Source organism: Lipophrys pholis (assembly GCF_963383615.2).
Source record: "Lipophrys pholis genome assembly, chromosome: 15".
NCBI classification, from domain to species: Eukaryota; Metazoa; Chordata; class Actinopteri; order Blenniiformes; family Blenniidae; genus Lipophrys; species Lipophrys pholis.
Window position 1 is genome coordinate 14,981,538 of NC_137642.1, and position 22,395 is coordinate 15,003,932.

Here is a 22,395-nt window from a genome sequence, read left to right on the forward strand (position 1 = left end):
AAAACACATTTTATGCTGAAGTTTTCAAAAATCTGTGTTTTACGCCCTTGTAATGAACACTGTTAAACTGTGCATTAGACAAAAAAAAAAAGAAAAAAACCCAGATGCTACCCTTCAGCAATGTAGTAAATCACATGCCCTTGTCTGAACAGAAAGGTACAACACCCTGTGAGCAGGAAACACACTCCACTCTCGTTTTAACCTCCATTTACCCCCTCCTTCACATATACGGGCATATTTCATGTCCTACATCTAACCTCTGTCAGGATTGCAACCAGAAGAAAGAGAAAACAGAAGCCATTGTGACCTGTTGGCTAAAACTATCTGCAAGACATTGATCAAATCCTGATAACGACTCATGCCTCTGCCCACACCACAGCGGCTGATTTCTTAGACGGATGCACAGCCATGTGTTTCAAAGAGCTCATTGTTCTTGCAGTCCTTGAGAAATTCAATTTTTGAACACACCACTTTGATTCAATGTTCTTGCACAGACTGTTTTTTTCTAAAGACATTTTTCTTTTTAGTGCTTTATTCTGTTTTGATTTGAATTTTTTTTTCAAATGCAATCTCTTTTAACACACAAACCTAATCAAATGGATATTTGACAAGGTCTCTAAGATATACAATGTTAGCCTTGAATTCTCTGTCAAGGCAATGCCTCGCAGTCCTGGAGATGTGCTGACTCGATGGCTTGGTCGTTGGTGTCTCACTAATGGTTGATCACTCACCTTGGAAACAAATAGGAATTGCTAAATAGGTGGGCCTCATTAAATGAATGAATTGTATAATACGACCTCTCACTGTGAGGCAAACAACAGTATCTCCTTCTTCATTATCAGGAGCACGAATCACAAATTGACGATCATCCGAATTCATCTCTATTTTAACGGTCCATTGGAGCATAAGGTTAGCCGACTGGGTACCTTTGGACTGACTTTGACAAATAGTGAGATCTACATGTGTCACACACGTATCAGTGAAATGAAGAATATAGACGTAGCTGTTTTACTCTGCTGCCGTGAAAATTGCATCAGGAGATTACGAGAATGCTCAGACCCTTCACATGATCAGACAATTCGAAGCCTGATCGAGACCACTAAGCTGACATCTTTGAGCCTCTAATACATCTATGATGTTGACAGACAGTTGGGGCAGCGAACCCTGAATTATGTGAAAGGCATACAATATGTCTAACTGGATTGTTCAAATCCAATTGATAGAGCATGTTTTCAAGCATCATTCCTGATTCTTACCACACAGCTTTGGTTCTTGTGACCAGGTTTTTTGGCGCACAACGAAAAGATTGCTGCAGCTCAGTAAAATCGGTTAATGTAAAGTTGGTAGCAATGGCCATGATACCTGTAACGGCGGTAATAATGATGACAGTACGTTGTCAAAGGCTAGGTTTTTGTCTCCCATTTCCTCGTTTGAAATCGCTATTTTGAATTTAGACATCAAAGCTGATATAGAATTAAGAGGCTCAGGATTTTACCTGTGCAGTCAGGATTATGGCACTCTCTGCTTTCTGCCCAGTGACCGCGACACTCAGATCCCCCATGGGCGGCTGCTGAGCACTGCCTGGTCCTCTGCTGAGTGCCATTGGCACAGGTCACCGAGCAATCGCTCCAAGAGCTCCACTCCTGCCACTGTCCGTCCACTGAGGCACCAACCACAACCCAACAAGCATGTCCCAAATGAAGGGAAAAAGAGGGCAGACAGAAATGGGGGGGAGATATTCAGATCACTATTCTCTCTCAGATTGAAAGCCAATAAAACAGATATTATATGGAGAGCAAACAAATTACATGGCTACTAGGAGATTTTGGATCCCTGCAATGGATTAGCTTTTTTTACAGACTAAAATTTCCCAAAATAGCCAAAGCAGAAAAGAGAGGAAGCTATAAGGGTTAGATTAAAGCTTCTTCATATTAAGAATCACATTAAAGAAGTATTTGTTAGCAGCTCACACCTCATTGTTTGTGCACTGGGAAAGCATGTGAAACCGAGTGGTTTCCACTGAGTCTGTTACTGGAGCAAAGCAAACATTTACCGTGTGGAAAAAGTCATCATCACTAATCTGCTTACTGTTCACAGGCAATTGCTGGTAAGTGATTTTGACGTCAGTGGTACAGTATTCGCAGGGTTTCCTAAACTGCAATATTCTGTAAGCACAATTATGTTAAATGCGCCACAAAGCCTGCATTCATTCACCTTTTACTTACCTTTTACAGTTACTAATGACTGTATAGCTATATGAGGGTGATACTGCTACCACTCCGAAGGATGGATGTTTGTAATTATCTCCATTCCTCTTTCTTTACACACCTATCATTTTCAATCTTTTAAAGGATTGTGTGCAATGTCGCTTTAAAAAAGATTCAGATAGCAGACAGATAATACCTGGGCATAGGGCTATGTTGCAAAGCTTAGTCTGGGTCTCAGGTCCATCACAGGCCCTGCCTCCATGCTGGGGAGGGGCACACATCCTAGTCCTAGTGCGGTGACCTCGGCCACATGTGAATGAGCACAGGCTCCACGGTGACCACTCCTCCCATACACCGTGTACTGCGGGCACAGAAAATGCGTCAGGCCTAATCAATGTCTCTCTGTCTCTGCTAAAGCATAAACAAACGCCTCACAGGCGGCACTGAGCCACAGATGAAATAAAATCAATCAAAACAATTAGCCACAGAGCTAAAAAAAAAAAAAAAAGAAAAGAAAAAAGAAAAGGTAAGAAAGAAAGAAAAAAAGAAGTGAAACACGGAGCACACAGACAGCGTGGGGGATCACAGAGTCTCAGCCATAACCAACTGCCACTGTCACTCATTTATTATGGACACGGGAGCAACAAATGCTGCTTTACAAGCAATGCTTCATTTAGTGATGAAGACATAGATCGGCGTAAAGCTGACACCCTCACACATGGTTTACGCATACAGAACAGTGGGAATCTCAACTGTATAAACCTGAGCAAAGTGAATCCACATTCTGGAGTCTTCTTGGTTGACTGGGAATCTAATAGCGGAGGACCATCAGGTTAATGTGAGCTGACAATGGCTTTGGAAAACTGCCATTACACTAACATACTAATCATGGTTATACACGAAGCTGACCAGCTTTAACCTTGTTGCAGAATTCAGAATAGCTGGGTACGTTTTATTTTTTTGGGCAAGCAACTGCAATAATGAAATGTTGATTTCCAAATTCAAAATCAAATTCTGAAAAAAACTACCCTTATTATTAAGTTAGGTATTTGTATTCCAACAGCTTGATTATCTAGGTAATATCTTAAGTTTTCAAGAATAAGTGCATACTGTTAGGAGAGCAGAGTTCGGCTAATGTCTCAATTAGGCCAAAATCTGACAAATTTTCAATGAGGCTATTTCATTATGAGATGAAAATACATGAGCAACTGTTGTTCACACATTTCATACTTTTTATGGAAGAAATTCACGAGTGAACCAACTCTAAATCTACATTAATGATAATAATAATAACAACAATAATAATAATAATAATAATAATAATAATAATAATAATAATAATAATAATAGCAATAGTAATAATATAAGATGCTTTACATATGCTTTATTCATCAAAAAAGTCCCAAACTGTTCTTGTATTTTGTCTGTCTTTACTTACAGGTAATTTTACCACACATAAACAGTGGTCTATATTGTGTAACTCTTCCACATATAGCATCCTTTGCTGTCATTATTGCAATTTTATGAACAATAGCAGTCAAAAAGAATTGTTCCACTTGCATGTCGGTTTGAGTGTGAGCTTAACTAGATTCCAGCTGACAGATGGTGAGTCTTCACAAAACCGCAGAGAGTATTTACTATAGGCTCCAAAGTTTTACTTTAGACAGTAAAATATGGAGATCAGAGCGGCAGACAGAAGTAAGACGCCTCCTGTCTTGTGTTGACACTCGCAGTGCTTCTGAATGTACAGAGATATAAAATGGTGAGCACATTTCTCTCAGAGTGTAAACGTTTAACCTCTGCTTTTAGTTTCTAAAGCAACTGTTGGCTCATGGCTCCCCATATTAAAGCAAATTTACTGATTGAAATACATCCCATAATGCGCTTTCAGGGAACAGTCATTGTATGATATTAAAATAGCATTTGAGCATGAGAAGTGTGCAAAAAAGAAAGAAATATACAATGCACAAAACACTATGTAGAGCTCTTCTTATCTAATGAGCCACAAGGGAACTGTAATAGGATTAACAAGCAGATGTAGGTGTGGCTGTCATTATCAATTTCTGTGTTTTTAAAGAAGCATCAGATATCTAAACAAAAAGAAGAAAAGAAAAAGGCAGATTTTTTTTTTTTTAAATAAGAGTTAAACAAAATATTCTCAGGAATCAAACATGAGACCCTAAAACTATTTGTATGACTACTTTGTCCACAAGGAATGATGATTCCTCTCCAAAAGGGTCACTAACTGTAAGTTGTGCAAAAGCTTCAAGTTCCTGCAATACAATGTTTGGATCTCAGGATCAATTGCACAGTTGCAGTATCGCAGGATCAAGCCGAGGGTCCGTCATGGAGCGAGCCACAGCCTGTCCCAGCCCCTGCCTCCAGGCACTGCTTTGATGCTCTTAGCTAAGTGTCCCGTGGTGGTTGAGGCACTTACTTTGAAAATTTTGAGTTCAAAGCACGCAGCCACCACAGCTTGCAATGCTGGAATGGGTTTCTGCTTATTTGTGCACCTCTGTGTGTGTGTGTGTGTGTGTGTGTGTGTGTGTGTGTGTGTGTGTGTGTGTGTGTGTGTGTGTGTGTGTGTGTGTGTGTGTGTGTGTGTGTGTGTGTGTGTGTGTGTGTGTGTGTGTGTGTGTGTGTGTGTGTGTGTGTGTGTGAACTGAAGCCATACATTACAGGTGTACTCACAAATAGTCGTAGTGACGCTTAAGGGTGAGCTTCTTGGACCACTATTAGCATTTGCCAATAATGTTTTAATTAATTTGTAGTAAATTGGGATTTGGTTGACTTTCTCATAGTCCTCCACTGAGGCTTCACCTTTTTAACTTGTTAAATTGTCTGTTTTGCTCCACTGTATTCACCACACAGTATTTGCTTTGGTGCAGAGTGCCATCTCTTTTGACATGGAGTCATTTGAAGTGGTTTCCAGTGACAACACCATTAGGGATGTTGAGTTACAGTTGGTCTGCTTCTATAAGCAGCAATTTTGGTTGATGACAGAGCCCTTGTTCTGTAGGTTCTGAGTGTTTTCCTGAAAACACAACCATCTGTCAGAGTACATGCCTTAATCATGTTAAATGTACCATCCAGCAAGTCTTACCCTCCTCTAATTACAACATATTGCAGCCAAATATTTTTGTTTGAGCTATTATGCAAACTAAATGTCTGCTTTTAGTTGAACTCATTGGTGGAAGTATTGAATTATGAGTATCCATATTATGGTAATTAAGGGGATTTGTCTGTAGTTATTCTTGCGTTTGCCCCCCCACCCCCTAAAAAAGAACATTTCTTGAAATTGCTTCATATCTTGCTTTTTTTCTTGATTGTATGGTTTGTCCGATACACTTTGAACAAAGAAATTCTATCCTTAATAACATTTCTACTACTGCCAGGTTAAATTAAAAGCAGGTAAAAACAACCCAAACACTGATACCTTGTGAGTATCAGTGTGTAGTTGTATGATTTCTACTTCGAGTTGTACTTGATGTATTTTTTTTTTTTTTTTGGTATATCACATATCATTTCCAGGGTCACAAATTAACCCTCATTGTTCATAAAATGACTATTTGACATCCTTACAAGATTCCAATGCTTTCAACGTAAACAGAGCCTCTTCTCCAGAATCCCCTGCTTATTTTCCTTTTTTTTATTATTTTCTATTCTTACTGATTATTGTGATAACAACGATGTCCTTCTGTTCTGTACTAAGATGTGTGGATCCTTTCATTTGTGTCACATTAATTGTCAATGACCACAATTAAGCAGATCTTAGAGATTTAAGATTACAATTACTAAGTTTAATCTTCCCCCACTTAAACACTGGCCTAAAGTACAAACTAAAACAACAAAACCACTCTTCAAAAGAGTTCAAACCTTTACCTGTGGGTGAGCTAGGTTATTAGACATTGCTACATCAATTTCTGGATACAAGGTGACGTCACAACTGAAACCTGTACTCAGCTTGAGCCTGCACTTTGATTGGAATAATTGACAAATCAATTATCCTGTATACCTACAAGATGATTACTTTTTCAATGCTCTCTTGTTGTTTTCAAAGTAAACATATACTCCAAGAATTGTTATTAAAAGTAGAACATTTGATTGACTTCTAAAAATATGTCTGGAAGTGATATTTATTTGTCTGTAAAGGAGAAGCATTGCAAATGAAATTAATTTGTATTTTCCATGCAGAACAATCGCATATGCTGACTTTGACCTCGGCCTGCTTCGCTCTGTGCTGCAGTCCAAGAACTGCACTCTAATCCTGTGTTTGCACAGATGCCGCCGCTCTCTGTCAACCGTGTGTGGCAGAAAATGTGAAAAACGATCACAATTCCTGCAGACTGGGCGCCTTTTCTTTTACAGAATAACATCCTCGAAAAGAACGCCGTTGGTTGGGTTGTAAAGACACGAGCGACTCAAAAGAGATATTTTCGCGAGGCAGAAACACTGCTGTATTTTGGCAGATGCATGTATGGAGGCCCAGGATTTCTAACAGCATGCTTGATCTCAGCCTGCGGTGCCCAAAACAATGTTCACAGATGATGTTGCTGTTTTCAGAGATGGTGACTATAAGGTAAGCATATTTATTTTTTTAGACTATAAGTAAAAGGTTTTTTTTGTTTGTTTTTTTTAAGCTTTCTGCATTATGGAGGTGTCCTTCCACCCTGTCATAGTACTTACTGTCAGAGGTAAGCACATCTATCCATCTGTCTCACAAAATATTAGATTTAGCCTGCATGTTTGATGTGGTGATGTGGCACAGTGCCAAGCTGGATTTGGTTGTACCAGTTTGGTGCAGTGCCTAAGTAACATTATTGCTATATCAGCCCTATTTTGAGGAGAGGAAAAAACAACAACAACTTCTATCTCTCCAAGTGTTAGATTTTTAATGGAAGTGAAGTGGAAAAAAAACCAAAAACCTCCATATTCATTCAGATATTCCTGGCAATGTGATTTAACAACACTGGAGGAGTATAGTTCATACACTTTAAAATTTAAAAAAGACTCATTCAGATTCTGCCTTTTTTATTTCCCTTCAGAGAGAAAATAATCTTATGACACAGTCTGAAACTTGTGAGCAGATTCCAAGTTTTTGAGTGATACATTTTGCTGTTATTATCAAATCTGGATCCTTAATTAGCCATGAGCACGAGTCATCCGATATGTCAGTAGTTCTGATTTCAGAAAAAGTTCTGGATTGTAAATTAATAGTCATTTTTAGTATGAATAATTACATTTACCTGTGTAGCTATTTCTTTTCAGTAAAATGATAATGGCCATAGAGGAGTCCGACAAGGAGTGATATTTAAGCAACCGCTCTTTTGAAATGACTCATTCGTGTTCTCGCTCTCGATGTCCACGCACAGTAAGAGAATGACCCGTTTGAAAACAACCAGCTTCCCACTTGCACATGTGACATCTAAAAATTAAGTGCAGTACATCACGGATCAGACTGTCAGTGGAGGCTGCTCGCAGTATTTTTGATCAGCCATAATTACTTGCGTGTTTGTGACGCGGTCTCGGAAGCACTGCGCTTATCAGCGCCATCAAATATTTTAAGTAAGCATGAGAGCAGAGTCTCATTACTAAATCAACATATTTGTTTGTATAAACAATTCTGAAAACGGACTAATCGAGACTTGTGACACCCTCTCTCCTACCAGATGCATATTGGCAAATATTACCGTACTGCAATCACCAGCCAGCAAAGCATCTGATGCCGTTACCTGACTACCAGTGACTCATCTGCCACGACATCATGGGCTGAGGAAGAAATGCCTTACAGCATGTTTGAAGAAATGCTGCCAAGCTATTTTAAAATGCACAGTTGACCTTCAAGGAAATGAAGCTGACGACCTATCGGTATCTACAGCTCTCCGAGATCCATGGAGATCCACATGTCATTAAACCTTTTCAATGCTGATGAATTGCTTCACAGTTATATGAAATGGAAAAACACAAAATTGACAATGATTTAAGGGAAAGGAAAATCACAAAATAACATCAAAGAAAGAAAACATTAGATCCAGTATAATATTATCTGCAAAAGGAATACGGATACATTCTTAAAGAGACACATTCAAATGGAATCGTTAAGAACAAAACAGCACATTTCCTCCCATATAAACAACAAAGGAGCAAAACATTAATATTCAAGAATCTGCGGCTAACACTACCTGGACAAGGGGCAGTGTTATTGCAAACCCTTGATTCTCTTAAAGGGCCGCTGCAGTGTGTTCCGTATGGTGAGACACATGTTCTTGTTCGCACCTGCGACCCTTGACCGCAAGTTACGGAGCATGAGCTCCACTGGGACCACTCCTCTGCACCTGATTCACCTGTGTGGGAGAAGGGTGACACTAGTTAAATGCAGCAATATGGTCCTGGGTCACGGCTTACGGAGGGCAGGGTGGGGCAAGGTGGGCAGGGTTGAGTAAAATGGGGAGGGGCCAACATGAGTCACGACTAGGTGAGTTGGGGTCCTAGAGGGTTACAAGTGCACTATCATACAGTCTGTTCTACCTTAATGTGATCTTTGATGAATACTGAATTGGCAGCCTAATGTTTTTCTGACGAGTGATTTCATTTGTATGCAGCAACAAAGTGGTTTGTGGCCGCAGCAATCACTGTGAGAAGTTGCATTAACAATGCTACTCATAACGAGGAGGGAGAGATGTGTATATCAATGAGCCGCTTTACAGCAAATTTAAAAATGTATTTATGCAAAGATCACAGAGAAGGTGCAGCTAATAATGTGAAGACGAACACTGGGCTTACATCTACCTGTTATAAACATTAATAAAACCATGCATTGCAATTAAAAGAAAATATACAAAAATGAAACTTTTGAACAAAGTGAGAAAATCGTCATAAAGAAAGAAAATTCCAAAGAACATGGTGCCATGCAAGAAAGACACATCTGAGAAATAAAAATGGAACTTAATGAGTGTTAGTTTGGAAGGGGGTTTAAGATGTAGATTCCCTTGCACTGCAGCAAACTGCCTAGTTTCTTTGACAATCTAAACGCAAATTCTGGGTTTTGAACAATTGGAGTCCTTTTCAAATCTGTTTCAACTCGTTAACTCCTGGAGATGAAAGAAAATGAGGAAGTTAGCTGATTTTATTCAGCAAATCACGGCCATTTATTTTCAGGTGTCTGAATGTGGCTCACAGCAGAGTGTATTCATGGTATTCCAATTTCTACTGTGAGGGCCCAGAGGGAAATGTAACAAGTAGTATTTAAGCCATAGAATGGGAATTTATACTATTGGTCCAGGCCTTTGAGCATATCGAAGGCTTTGCTGCTGTTGAACTGCGTGCAGACTTATCATTAGATAATCGTCCAAAGCAGCTGGAAGCAGATTACTGAGGTAAAGGACCATAGTTCTAACGTTCATTTCAATATGTCTTTTTAAATTAAAAGGTACATTAGAAGAAAGAGCATGGAGCCTTTCCATCTTCATGGTCCAAAAGGTACTAAAAAGCCGTGAAATACTGAATAAAGCTGCGTATTATGAAGAGGCAGTGGGGCGGTTTCCAAAAGCCATGATAGCCTAAATGAAAGAAGAATAAATTATTTGGTGACAAGCGAGTGGACAATCAAATTCCTACACGGGAGTAGTCACCGAATAATTGATGTTTGATTATGTTAAACCCTCAGGTGAAGTATTGCCTTTTCTTTGAGGCTTTTTATGTATCAGGAAACGAATACAATGAAAAGAGGAATGTTTTTCTATTGCAGCTCTGAATACATTTATGTCATTGCAAGTCATCAAATTGCGTCGGAATATTAAGCACTGTATACTTTGGAGTTGCTTCTCAGCATGTGGTCGCAAGGACACGTCTAGATTCGGCCAAATAGGGATCTTAACCCTGCTCTTAATTTTGTAGATCATAAAATACACTGAAAGGTGGATCAATTTGTTAAATGAGGCAGTACAGGGAAAGTAAATTGTGTGAGAATGAGAAACAGAAAAGCACAGTGATGTGACTGGACAGGGAAACAACATTCCTATTGCGTGAGTACAATGGAGAGGCATTAATGAGCTTATGTTAGTACTGATATGTATGCATGTATGTATCGTGTGTCGTAAATCAAAAAGGGGAATGAAAGGAGAGGAGTTTTCAAACAATGACAGCAATTTAAATGGAACAACACATGAAAAAAAATGAAACATTTCCCAAAAAACTAAATTTAAAACAAAAGATCTAAGAGTCTTACTATTAGCTATGTCTAAACCCACCCGCTTGAAATAAATATAGTATTTTTAGAGCAGAATAGGGAAAAACACCTCAAAGAAAGATAACACAGATAAGGATGAAAGCAATAGAGATTTTGTTTGATTTTGCCTTCTCTGATTTTAGCAAAAGTGTTAAGGTGGTAGGTTATAAAAGTCATTACGAATTTAGATCATCTCAGTTTTTAATTTATTGGATGCTACACTTGATTAAGCCACAGACTTTCCTTTTATCTCTAAGGGCAACATCTATCAGTTCAATTTTTTTTTTTTTTTGCCAAGTATGTGTTTCGTATTTGGCTGAAGGGGTGGGTTTATTCATTGAATGACATTTAATTTATGACGCCTTGGAGGAAATGATTAACTACATCTGGGCCTTAGTTTTAAACTGCTGTTTAATTAATATGCTGTGAATATGCTGTATGAGTAATCCACTTGCCATCTCACTATGTGACAATAAAACAAACAGACCCACAAAACCCAATTATCGTCGATATTCAAAGTAAATACTCATATAGCAAAGGGAAATTTATCTTTCTTGTTCATATGTAGCAGTAGAGAATGAGTAGGAAAAATAATAATGCAAAACATTTCCACTTAAAAGGTGCAGTACAAGAGAGAGCATGCATGATGAAATTAAGTTTAGTTAACAAAATAAAGTAAAGAAACATATCTATTATATTACCAGTTTGTGCCATAAATTTAGCAGATTCAGCTTGCTCCTGCAGGGCCTTTGTGTCATGAACTGATCTTGGCCGCTGACTTTTTACTGTATGCTCTCCGATCATTCCATATTCTATGGGACAAAATAGAGGTTCATATGAAAGCTAGGCTTAAACAGGATCTTCTGAGAACAAAAGCTTATTACATACTGTTTTCAGCAGGTTCGAAGCAACTGCAGTACATGGCTAGAAACAAAGACCACACAAGTTTGTTTTTAATTTGTTCTTTTTTCTTTTCCCCTCTATGGCATAGAACAATGCAACGAATTTCTATAAAAGGGTGAGTTGGAAGTATTAATTGAGCTGGAAAGCACAGTGTAGACACAGAGCAAACATGCAGATAAACTCACAATGTTTTTTAAATTCATCTTCTTCTTTTTTTTTTTTTATAAGACTCTATCATCAGACCAGCTCCGCCCCTCGCACCCTCCCACCCCGCCACCCCGCCACCCTCCCACCTGCACACCCCCAATAAAGAAAACAAAAAAAGAAATGAAAGTAAAAATGTGTAAGCCATCAGAAAGCCACAGAGGAGGGGGTCATGGACATAACATGCTATTGATCCACGGTTTTCTCGACAGTTTGTCATCTTGGTGTGATTTCTTACTTTTTTTTCTTTTTTGGGGGGGTGGAGTGGGGGTGGGGGTGGGGGGTATGACCCAGTCCAAAATATTGTGAGCCTGAGACAAATGTATTCCGAGCTGTATACATTACAAAGCATGCCCTCTTTGTTTCCCCAAAAAAAGGAACAAAGAAACAATGAGCACAGTGTTGTGACGCCACACTGAGAAAAGTGGTGCTTGGAAAAAAATTCAAATAAAATAAAAAATTACATTTAGATATGAATTTGCATCAGCTGTTTTAAGTACGTTCGCCACGCCGTCAAGCAACCTCCATATTTTCACACACTTAAATAGCGAATGCAAATTGTTTGCCGGGATCTTGTTTCAGTTGAAGACGAGCATCATTTTTGGCAGTGTGGGCCGAATGCGGTGATTTTTATCATTTGCAAATAGCAATACAGGTGATGCATCAACAACAGGTTCACACATAACTTATGTTAGTACATTAGACAATACAATGCATCAGCCATTGAGAGGGATGTTTAAGTTTAATCGTTGACTTAGTGGAGGGAAATCTGTCACCTGATCTGAGCATGTTATACAGGAAGTTACAGATTTTATGAATACGGTAAATCAATCCACTGGAAAAAATAAATAAATAGATAACTTCGGGCATTAACCAAATCTTATCAGCAAACATATTTTGTGATTGGATTAGGAGGGGGGGGGGGAGAAACTATTCGGGACAAAAAAGGGACCTGAGTTTACAGCAAAATTCCTACATAGTTGCATCAGGGGAAAAGATATTTGTGCTTGCATGAAAAAAAACCCCCAAAAAGGAATATTAAGCAGGTAAAATAAAAGGAGGTAAAGCCGCCAGGTAGAAACAAACATGTCAGCCTTTTGATGCTGATTGGGATCTTCAGGACCGTGACCGCACAAAACCTCAGAAGCTCATTCAAAGGTCTTTGGGTCTGATTTGATCGTGTCTGCATCTGCTCGACTGAAATCAAGCAGAAAGCACAGTGTGAACTCTGCGCCTGACAAAGACTGTGCAGGTACGCTGATGGTCGGACAGACAACAGGCAGCTGATCTAATGTTCGGTCATGTAAGGCTAACTGCTGCGGATACTTTGACGCGCTCTTTACTGTGCTTCATGCTCTACCCTGTGGTGTCTTAAATCATGAACAAATCCCTCATTTGGATTAGAATAAAAGGCCTGTCTGAGTTAGTCAGCCTGAATGTCTTCTACTTTGCAGGGAATTATATGGAAACATATCAGGGCACACAGGATTTCAATTAGTTTACGCCAGTGAAACTAAACGCTGTAAGCTATAAGATCACACACAGGAGTGCTTTCACACCACTCGGTCCAGTGGGACGAGATGAGAAAGAACAATTCCTGACGAAGATGTGACTCCCGTTGGTTCTTCTGCACATTTAATATCATTCACTGTTAAGATCGCTGACCGCACACCTCCATTTTGTGTTGGAAGCTTTGCATTCCATATTGGCTTTTTAAATGCTAATCAGTAATGACAAACGTAATAATTGATCTTTATGATATAATTCACTGTTTATACTGTCAAGAACACACGTTATATGGTATGAGAGGCTGTTGCTTTCTGTATTGTGCTTTTAAAATCTAATCAGAAATGACTTGACTTCAGAAAGCATTGATCTCTTGCACGCTTTTTCATAATTATTTGTCTCTGAGAAATATTGATCCGCTCAGCGGTGATATTAGCCCCACGGTGAATCACACCTAATCTAATCCATCGCGCAGCAGCTCACGATGAACAATACAACAAAAGCATTTCAACGTCTCATTAGGCGTGGTGTCAGGAAGATACGTCGATGGAAAATAGTTATTATGCAGCATGTACTGTATGAATCAAACTTCACGCATCTTTAAATAGAGGTGCTTTATCACCACGCATTCATCACTTCCTGACGGATATTTGACTAATCAAATCATCAAATCTGCACCCGTCTGGACAAAAAGCCACTGCAAAGGCGAAACCTGTTGGCGCACAAACGAGAAGTGGCTGTTATAAAGCACAAGGCGTCTCAGTTTTAAGCTCGTGATACTGAGGTCGTGTTTCAGAGAGCCTGAGGTAGAACGAAAAGGAGCGGCAAGTCAAAACATGACACCAGGAAAACGCACTGAGAAATAAGGTTTAATTGAAATACAAGGTTTGTGTTAAAGCCTGTGGCCATAGAATGGTAAGCATGGGAGACAAACAGGGATTTTAATAACTGAAGGGGAAGACTGTTGTCATTTGTCAAAACAGCCCAAAACAATGTGTCTCCACTGTATTACGAGGCAGAAAAGCGCAGATGATGCATTCAGCTTGTCATCACTTAGAAACACTTCTTCTGTTTGCGACAGCATAATTTTGAAGTTATGGCTATTATTTGTAACTTTTAAACCGTGTGCGTGAAAGAAAACAATAAGTTCAAGATTTATGAGGTGGTTGTCTTTCAGTCAGGACTAAAGAGAATGTTTATTATTGATATCCATCAACGCTCATGCTTCAACAACAAAGCAGAGACAATGGCATTCAAAGAAATCCATCACCGTTTGCTTTCTTTCCTCTGCGCAATGAGTGATTCGCTTCTGTTTTGCTTGCCCCTAACCTCTATATGCCACTAACAAAGCCTGTAGTGTAGAGCTCAGACAATTTTAAAACAATTACAGCTACTGCATTATCCAATAAATTTTTAATGATTAGCTGAATTGAATTATTTTGATGTTGCTTCTCAGAAAAAAAAACCAATACATTAGATGAAAATGTTTGAATACATTCACTTAGTCTTAGTTGACCTCAGCAGGCATAACGGCAATAATCACATTTCCTACCACGTCACCTATTAACACAAGATCCAGACAAATAGTTTATAATGGAGATGTCAATTAGTTTCCTTGACCTCTGTTTTAGATGATAGCTAATACAGTTACACACAACGGATAATCATAGAGGAAACATTTAACATTAAACATTTACCAGTGGCATTCATACAACCACGTGCATCTGATTGTGTGGATGCTGTCGAGGAATTGCAGTGTGTATACCGTATTTACCAAACAAAGCAATGCAAAGGCCACTATTAACATAATAACCTGTCATCACCATGAAATAACACTGCTGTGTTTTTTTCTTTTCCTTTTTGCGGGGACAGTGTACATGCTGAGACTGTATTACCAGTTGAATATATGGTCTTACTGGATATTTGTTTAACCTCCTTCACAGACTCATATTTACATAAGGCATTATTAAAACGCAAACAGCCACATTACTTTCATATGTTTCCCTTTGGATGAAATATACAACTCTTTGAAACAACAATCTTTATGATATTTCCTAAGACTGTGACTGCATACATAAGTTTAATGACGAGATTAGCAGTAATTGTAATGTACTACACTATCAACTTCGGTTAAAATGTCTCTCTCTGAAAAAGAATAAATATAGAAGGTTCAACATTATAATCATTATTATTATTATTATTGATTTAAATGTGATTTTGACTTTGTTTTCTGGAACATCTCATATAATAACTACAGTGACTGAAAACAATTTATATAAAATTAAAAGGAGGAATGCAGTGAACAAACACATTCACACACAATCACAGAATATTTTTTCTCGATAACGTCCCCTGGCTCTCAAATCTTTCAGTTCTTTAAAAGCTTTTTATTTGCAAAAGGAAGAAGCAGAATTAGTGCCCAATGTAGCAACACTTCACAACATCAAACCTGCAATTACTTCGAAGTGAATTGGAAAAAAAAAAAGAAAAAAAGATTTTTTTAAAAGGTGCAAGCAAACACTGCTTTCTGCCACCATGCTGCGGCATCAGTTCATAAAGGCAGCCATTTTGTCCCGCTTGCCAGGGATTATCAACAAATCAGGTGAGTAATAAAGAGGTGAGGAATGAGATTAAGCTATTTTGAGAAGAAGAAAAAAAATACTTCCCTCTCAACCTAAATAAGGTGAAATGATTAGGCGGGTCTTCTCATGTGAGTTAGGCCGCTTTGTGAGTTGATCTTACTGCGAGATATTGTCTGGCCACTTTTGAAAAAGGAAATGGGGGGAAAAAAAAAAACCCAACTCTTTTGTTCCAATCAGCTTTGGAAGCAGATCTCTGGGGGTGCGTCTGTTAGCAAAGCCAGCACTGCATGCAGAAACAGAAGCAGCCATGGCAGCTGTGGAGCAGCCAAAACAATAAAAATGCTCTGGCTGAAATGTAACAAACTCTCTGCTCGAATCACTGCTTATGCAGGCTCAACAACTGAGTCACCACTGGGCTGTAACCTCAGCAGACGATAATAAATGATGGGACTAACAGAAGGATGCCAGGCCCGAGAATTTCACACAACGCTGTTGGTGCATGTGTTACAGCCCAGCCAGGCCTTCATCGCAGTGTCAAAGGTGTGCAAACATGGAAACTGCTGGACGCTGTTTTCCTGCCCGAGCCAAACTATTTGTGCGATCCTGATTTGGTGGGCTCAACGCTTTTCTGACCCATCACAGCTCACTGATGCTTTCAGCCTTAATTAGCGGCCATATTTACAAAGACATTCACGCTTGATTTAATTGTTCTGCTACTAAGTACACGCAGTACGCATTACAAACAAAATAAAAATGAAGTAGACAATCAAAGGGAATAAAAGGTCCCCGGGTCCAAGACCTTTGCAGTTATGGATCCACAGCACGCAGTGCATTTCAAGCTTAAACACGGGTCACAATCATGGCAGTCGCTGAAAATCCAATGGTAGACGTTTCATTTCCAGGTTCCTCTTTACTGCGCAAACATGTTCCGTGTGTAATTTTATTGAAAGGCGGTAAGAGCCGGCCCCATGTCCAATGACTGATGTGTCTAACCTTGCATGAAATGAGCCTTTACACACAAGCCCCTCTGAGCAGCTCCTCTCAGGGGCGCTTCACTTACTGCCCTCCATGCATTCCTCTCTTGAGTGACCGACTGTCACAAATGTAACGTTTTTAATGAGTGGCACTTCATTACCACTGCAGTTTGGGTCCACGCAGACCAGGAAGAGGATTGCTTACCTAGCCACCCCTTGTCTTAAATCTGTTTGTTATCAACTAGAAGTGTTGTTCAATTAATTCAATCAATTTAGAGATATCGGTCTTCTCAATCCTTGACTCTTGAATTTCAATGCCAAAGCATCATGGCGAAAAAAGAAGAACAACAAAAAAAAACAGGTGGCCACGTGCTAAAACAGCTGTATTATAATTTATGGGTCTACAAAGTCTTGTTTGTGGGAACAGCACCTGTTCTCCTGCTTGGTATTGACACCTAAGCGTCAGTGCAGAGAAATGATCAGAGCTCGTTCTGATGGGTTATGGATTTTTCTTGACAAAAAAAATAAACATTACAGCTACTATTAACATCAAGTGTGCTGCACTTACAAAAGAAAAAAATATATATAATAACAGCGCAACATTTTACAAGTAGGGAACAGGTAAGTTGTCATTATGAGTAAAAAGTGGAATACATAAAGTTACATGACATTTAAAAAAAAAGCATCAAGTACACATTTTTGGAACACACAGATACAGATGCTGTTTTTTTTTTTGTTTTTGTTTTTTTTTTAAGAAAATGATACTCAGCATTTTTCAGGCAGGACCGTGTGTTTTATTATTTCAATAGGTACCAAGGTTTAAGACAAAACTGTGAAAAAGTAAATTTTAGTGAAGCAAAACATAAAAATGATGACAATGATTGATACAATGATAATGACGTAATGAAGAAACGTCCTATTTTAGCTTGTGGTTGAGCATTGGTCCAACTTTACTACTCTGAAGACAATGTTGAACTGCTGTGTCCTCAATATATCTCCTTACCACCATTACGCTTCATCGTTGGTGGGACCATATGCTTGAGCCAATGTAAAAAAACTCAATTAGTCCTTCATTAAGAAAATGAGGGGGTTGCACGGAATCAGATACAAATTACGGATTGTCCTCTGAGACATACAATTATCCATCATATTCCTTCTGCCATCTGTTTGCTTCCTGTTGACTCTCCTAATGACTTAGATTGAAGCCAAATTAGAATTCTGTGCAACTGCCACTGCACCTCATTGAGAAGTCATGTGAACTCGCCTAAAAATGGACCGAGCGAGGTGAGACACGCACTGGGAATACAGTTTGTTCTGAGCAGACAGGATATATTTTGTACTGCTGATGTGCAGGCAAATGAGTGGCTGGTGGAGATTGCATCGATAATTTACAGCACAATGTTAAATCACAAGGTTATTGAGCAGTACCGCACAAAGCAACCTAGATGGAGCTCTGACGTTATCAAAGCACTGCATCAGGAAGCCCTGTTGCTGGGTGCTGTGAGCAGATCATTCCTCCTATTTTTCCATTCACTTTAGGACTTCAGTTCTGCTTTTTTTTTGTGGGGGGCGGGGGGTTCTAATTCAACTCATATAATCTCGCATACTGTCCAAAGAGCCTCAGTTTCGATGCAGGTGCCACACACGGTCTATGCAAATGATTAGATCATGCAGCCACGGCATGAATCACACAAAGAACGATCAGTCGCAATACAGTGGTTTCAGAATCATTAGTTTTTTTTCAATCAATCTGTAAAAAACAGAGACCTAATTGTGGTTAAATAAACAAGACAACAAAAAAAACAGGGAAATGAAAAACTGAAAAAGAAAAGCGTAATTTCCCCATCATCTATTCTGTGTTTTTTCAAAGATGTAGCCTTCCCTATGTTTGGTAATATGAGCAATGTGTTTGCGCTTTCTATTGAGCTGCATGATGCTATCAGAAAATGGGTCTGCCTATGGAGCATTTTTAAACTGAAAGCAATGCCAAGATTGCAGCTTATAACTTACAAAATCACCAGCCCTTTTCAAAGAGCAACACTGCTGAACCACCCGTGACTAAAAGTGGGGCTGCTGCAGGGACACAGCTGAAAGGACTACTGTGCACTGACAGAAACAAGGATGGATGCGGATTACTAATGAAACCATTTCAGAAAAGAAGAACTCAACTTACATGAATAGTATAGGAACTACACACCGAATACGGCATGAAACACTAAAGCCATGACAAATCTAGGACAACCCGTCTCAAGCATTTGATGAAAATATGTTTTGGTCAATTGCCTCTCCCTTTCTTTCTTTTTTTTTTTTATGTGCTCCTGTAGATTTTGCATAATTATCCACAGAGATGTGCTTTACTACAACCCTCCTGCCAGGGGACATCAGAAAAGGAAGGCAGCAAATCTTGGCATCGCTATAGAAACACACAACCCCAGTAGATGACCTGGCAGTCGCACGCACTGCCAAGCTCAACGCCATCATGCCAAGCAATGCATCTGTCAAGTGAGAAACATGACACATTTTTTAGCACCTTTGTGACTGCAGCCAATTTTCAAAGAGCATACCTTGTCCTTTTCGGAGCCATTTTGCTTGGCATACCAAGTAGTGACCTTCGATTTAATAGAGTCATGGTTTGGCGTCCATGGAAATTCCTCACTAATAAATGGAGAATGATACACCTAAAACAAATTAAACGAGCAAAACACAATATAGTCTCTGTAACCATGGAGACAAATGTGGTTGGATGACCATATTTCATAGCGAGATAAATCATATCCAACAGCCCCTAATGAGACTTTCATAATTCATGCTGTCAGCTTTTCCACAGCACCAATCAAGTCTGATCCTTTTGCAGTGGTAAAACCCACTGCTTCAGACTGCCACCCTGCATCTATCAGCACAGGGAACATTGTGTCATATGCAAGTTAGTCATGAGGAAGATGCCTGCAACATGCCCTGTCTTGGCTCATTGGCTAAGCTCATGTTAAACCAAATACGCTCTCCAAAATAATTACAAGGACACGGACGCGATGCAGAAATGTCCTCAGACAAGTTTGAGCACAACAGCCGCGCAATAGGATTTTCATTTAATGGATTCTGATGCCAAGTCTGGGAACACGAGACACATCACAGTTATTACAAGTTTTGAAGCCACGCTTGGCTGCGCCTGGTTGTAATTTCTGTCTGTGTTTTTAAAAACTACAGCATTCAGGCTGTGTTCATTTAACGTAATTATTCCACTTTCAAAGAATGTTTGATTTAATATTTATCTGCAGTGTTTACATGGAGACGCTCTTCACTCAAGCATAACCAGATGACCAACAGCTCTGACTTAAATTGAAACTGAGTGGCTTCTCTGTTGTTGAGGCATTTGTAGAGGCCAAAGCTTGTGTTTGTGTAACCGAACACAACTAACTATAGGCAATGAAATATAAATAGAAATTGGGCTCAAACTGTCGTTGGTCTGCTCTTTGTTATCATTTTATTAACAGCTGGCATGTATTGATCTTTCCTTTATTGTGAGCAGGGAAAGAGGTGAACACCCGCAATCTCTAAATGATTTTCTTTTAAAAGCAAGGTTAAACTTGTGGTATTTTTCATCCTTTATATGGACTGCAACAAAGAGTTCAGGGAGGAATAAAAATTGAAAACATAGGAAAGACAGCCCTGTAGGGATTCAGTCCCAGAGCAACAAAAGCATTTAGTTGAAGAGACAGGGGATTTAAACCACTTGGTGAATTTTTGGAAACCCATGAAATTTTTAAACACAACACACAACTCAAATGTCCAAAGTTGTATGCTGGTCTTTCTATCTTCTTTTGAATATCTCAAGCCCGCCTAACCACGGGAGAAGGCAGGTCGCCAGTCCCTCCGAGGACGAACACAAAAAAGACTAGGAGGCATACACACTGGCATTATCACATGCACATCGATGGGTAATTTAGGGCTACAAAGGGCCTGACTGGGCTTTAACCCACAACATTGCAGCTACGAGGCGACAACAACACAATGCCGTCGATTAAATAATAACAAAAACAAAATAGCCCACAAACCTCCTCACTATTTGAGATAGAATGATACTGAGTGCACTTTGTAACGTTGTGCATTGAGGGTTTTTTTTTTTCAACTTTTCTATCTTCTATCAAAAACCTGCTAAAGCAAAGAAGCAAAAAAGTATTATTCATTTGAAATGGTGCTGAGTCGTGCTACTAAAATTGTGCCGCGTCTTTGTGAGGAATAACTGTAATTTCAGTAGAGCATAGTCCATGTGTAAAATATTAAAAGGAAAGTCGTATTATAGAAATGTAAATGATTATTTCATGATGTTTTCATTTTTGTATCCCTAGGAAAAAAAGATTTCGGGTGATTATCCGCTAAAAGCCTTAGAAACACACCTGATAAAAACTGATGAAAGAGTGGACGGTAAACAGATAATAGATCATTTCCATTCATTTGTCCCTTTGTCGTTTTTGGGCCTATCTCCTTCAGTGGGAAGCACAGTCTGTGTACAAATGGCAGTATTGCAGTGATACTGGGAGATCACACAAAGGCATCAATGATCATAATGAAATCAGCATTCATTCAATAAAACACAGAGGGAAAAAAAACACTATTGTCATGGTTCAGGTTTGTGTTCTTGTGTTATTCGGAGATTCTAACTCTCTTTCGTTTCATAATCCTTGACTTCCCGAACTCGTGTCTGATTTCTGTTCCTACCCTGATGTGTTTCACCTTTGCCTCAGTGTGTGATTGTCTGCACCTGGTGACTGTGGTATACATTGGGCTTTTCTTCTGGGTTGTTGGCCGATTGGTTCATGGTTCAGTTTCTTTAATCTCTATGTTCCTTGTGCTCCAGGCTTTTCTCTCTTTGAATTTTTGGACATTTTGGGATTTTTGTCTCTATTCCCTATTTCTCTAATAAAACAAACTCCTGCTCATTGGACTAATGAGTCCTTCCCTAATCAGCAATCTGTAACAACTAGGTTTTCTTTGTCTTAAATATTCCTATACTACCAATCTTTTAATCAGCTATATTTTTCTGGACATCATCAAAATGGTAATTCGCATTCGTGTAAATCAGCCATACTATTATGAACACTGAGAGATGTAGTGAATAACCATAATCATCTCAGTTGCAAGTGAAAGTCTTGCCCACAAACTTGATGTGTCAATGGCAGCAAAAATGGGCAGATAAAAGGATGGCTGTGTGACACAACCAAATTGTGATGGCCTGGCAACTGGGTGGGACATTATTTAAAATGTAAAGCCCTTTTTTGTGTGTTTCTAGCATCACAGAGGTCGCATCACAGTTTGTGGCTTTTTGAATAGCGAATTGACACGTTAACACAGTATTAGTCATGTTATGGCTGATGGGTGTAAATTGTAAGAGAAATTAGATCAAAGTCATTTGTAATAAATAAATAAATAAATGATTTTTTGGGGGGGGGGGGGGTATTTGAAAATAATGATCATCTCCGACCAGAAAGCCCTCTACGTCAAGATGACAATGTTCATCAGGAGGCTGAACCCGCCGGCTGTTTTTATTTTAGTTTCTGTAACGTGATGCTACTCGAAGTCCCAAAATTATGCGTATTGCGAAAACAAGAGCAAAAGAATTTTGGATGAATGGCTTCAAGCAGAAAATGTGATCAGTCCATGACTACACTGTGACATTGTTGTTGTGCGGAGGAGGAAAATCGAACGCTAAATGAACTCATCAATAAAAATAAATAAAAAAGACTATCATGAGATGACCCTGGAAAAGAAACCATAAAAGGTGCTTAATCTAACAA

The 22,395-nt window shown here is 39.1% G+C and overlaps 1 protein-coding gene across 4 annotated transcripts in view; it reads right to left on the minus strand.

The window, feature by feature from the left end:
- Positions 1-22,395, minus strand: part of adgrb3 (adhesion G protein-coupled receptor B3) — a 129,083-nt gene that overhangs the window by 69,002 nt on the left and 37,686 nt on the right. For 2 of the 4 annotated variants that reach the window (XM_080481563.1, XM_080481562.1), the window contains exons 3-6: positions 11,136-11,246; positions 8,390-8,551; positions 2,404-2,568; positions 1,496-1,660 (exon numbers count right to left, since the gene is read on the minus strand). In XM_080481563.1, the coding sequence (XP_080337689.1) occupies positions 1,496-1,660; positions 2,404-2,568; positions 8,390-8,551; positions 11,136-11,246 (603 nt within the window). The remainder of the gene's footprint in view (positions 1-1,495; positions 1,661-2,403; positions 2,569-8,389; positions 8,552-11,135; positions 11,247-22,395) is intronic. The other 2 variants (XM_080481564.1, XM_080481565.1) reach the window with 1 other exon arrangement.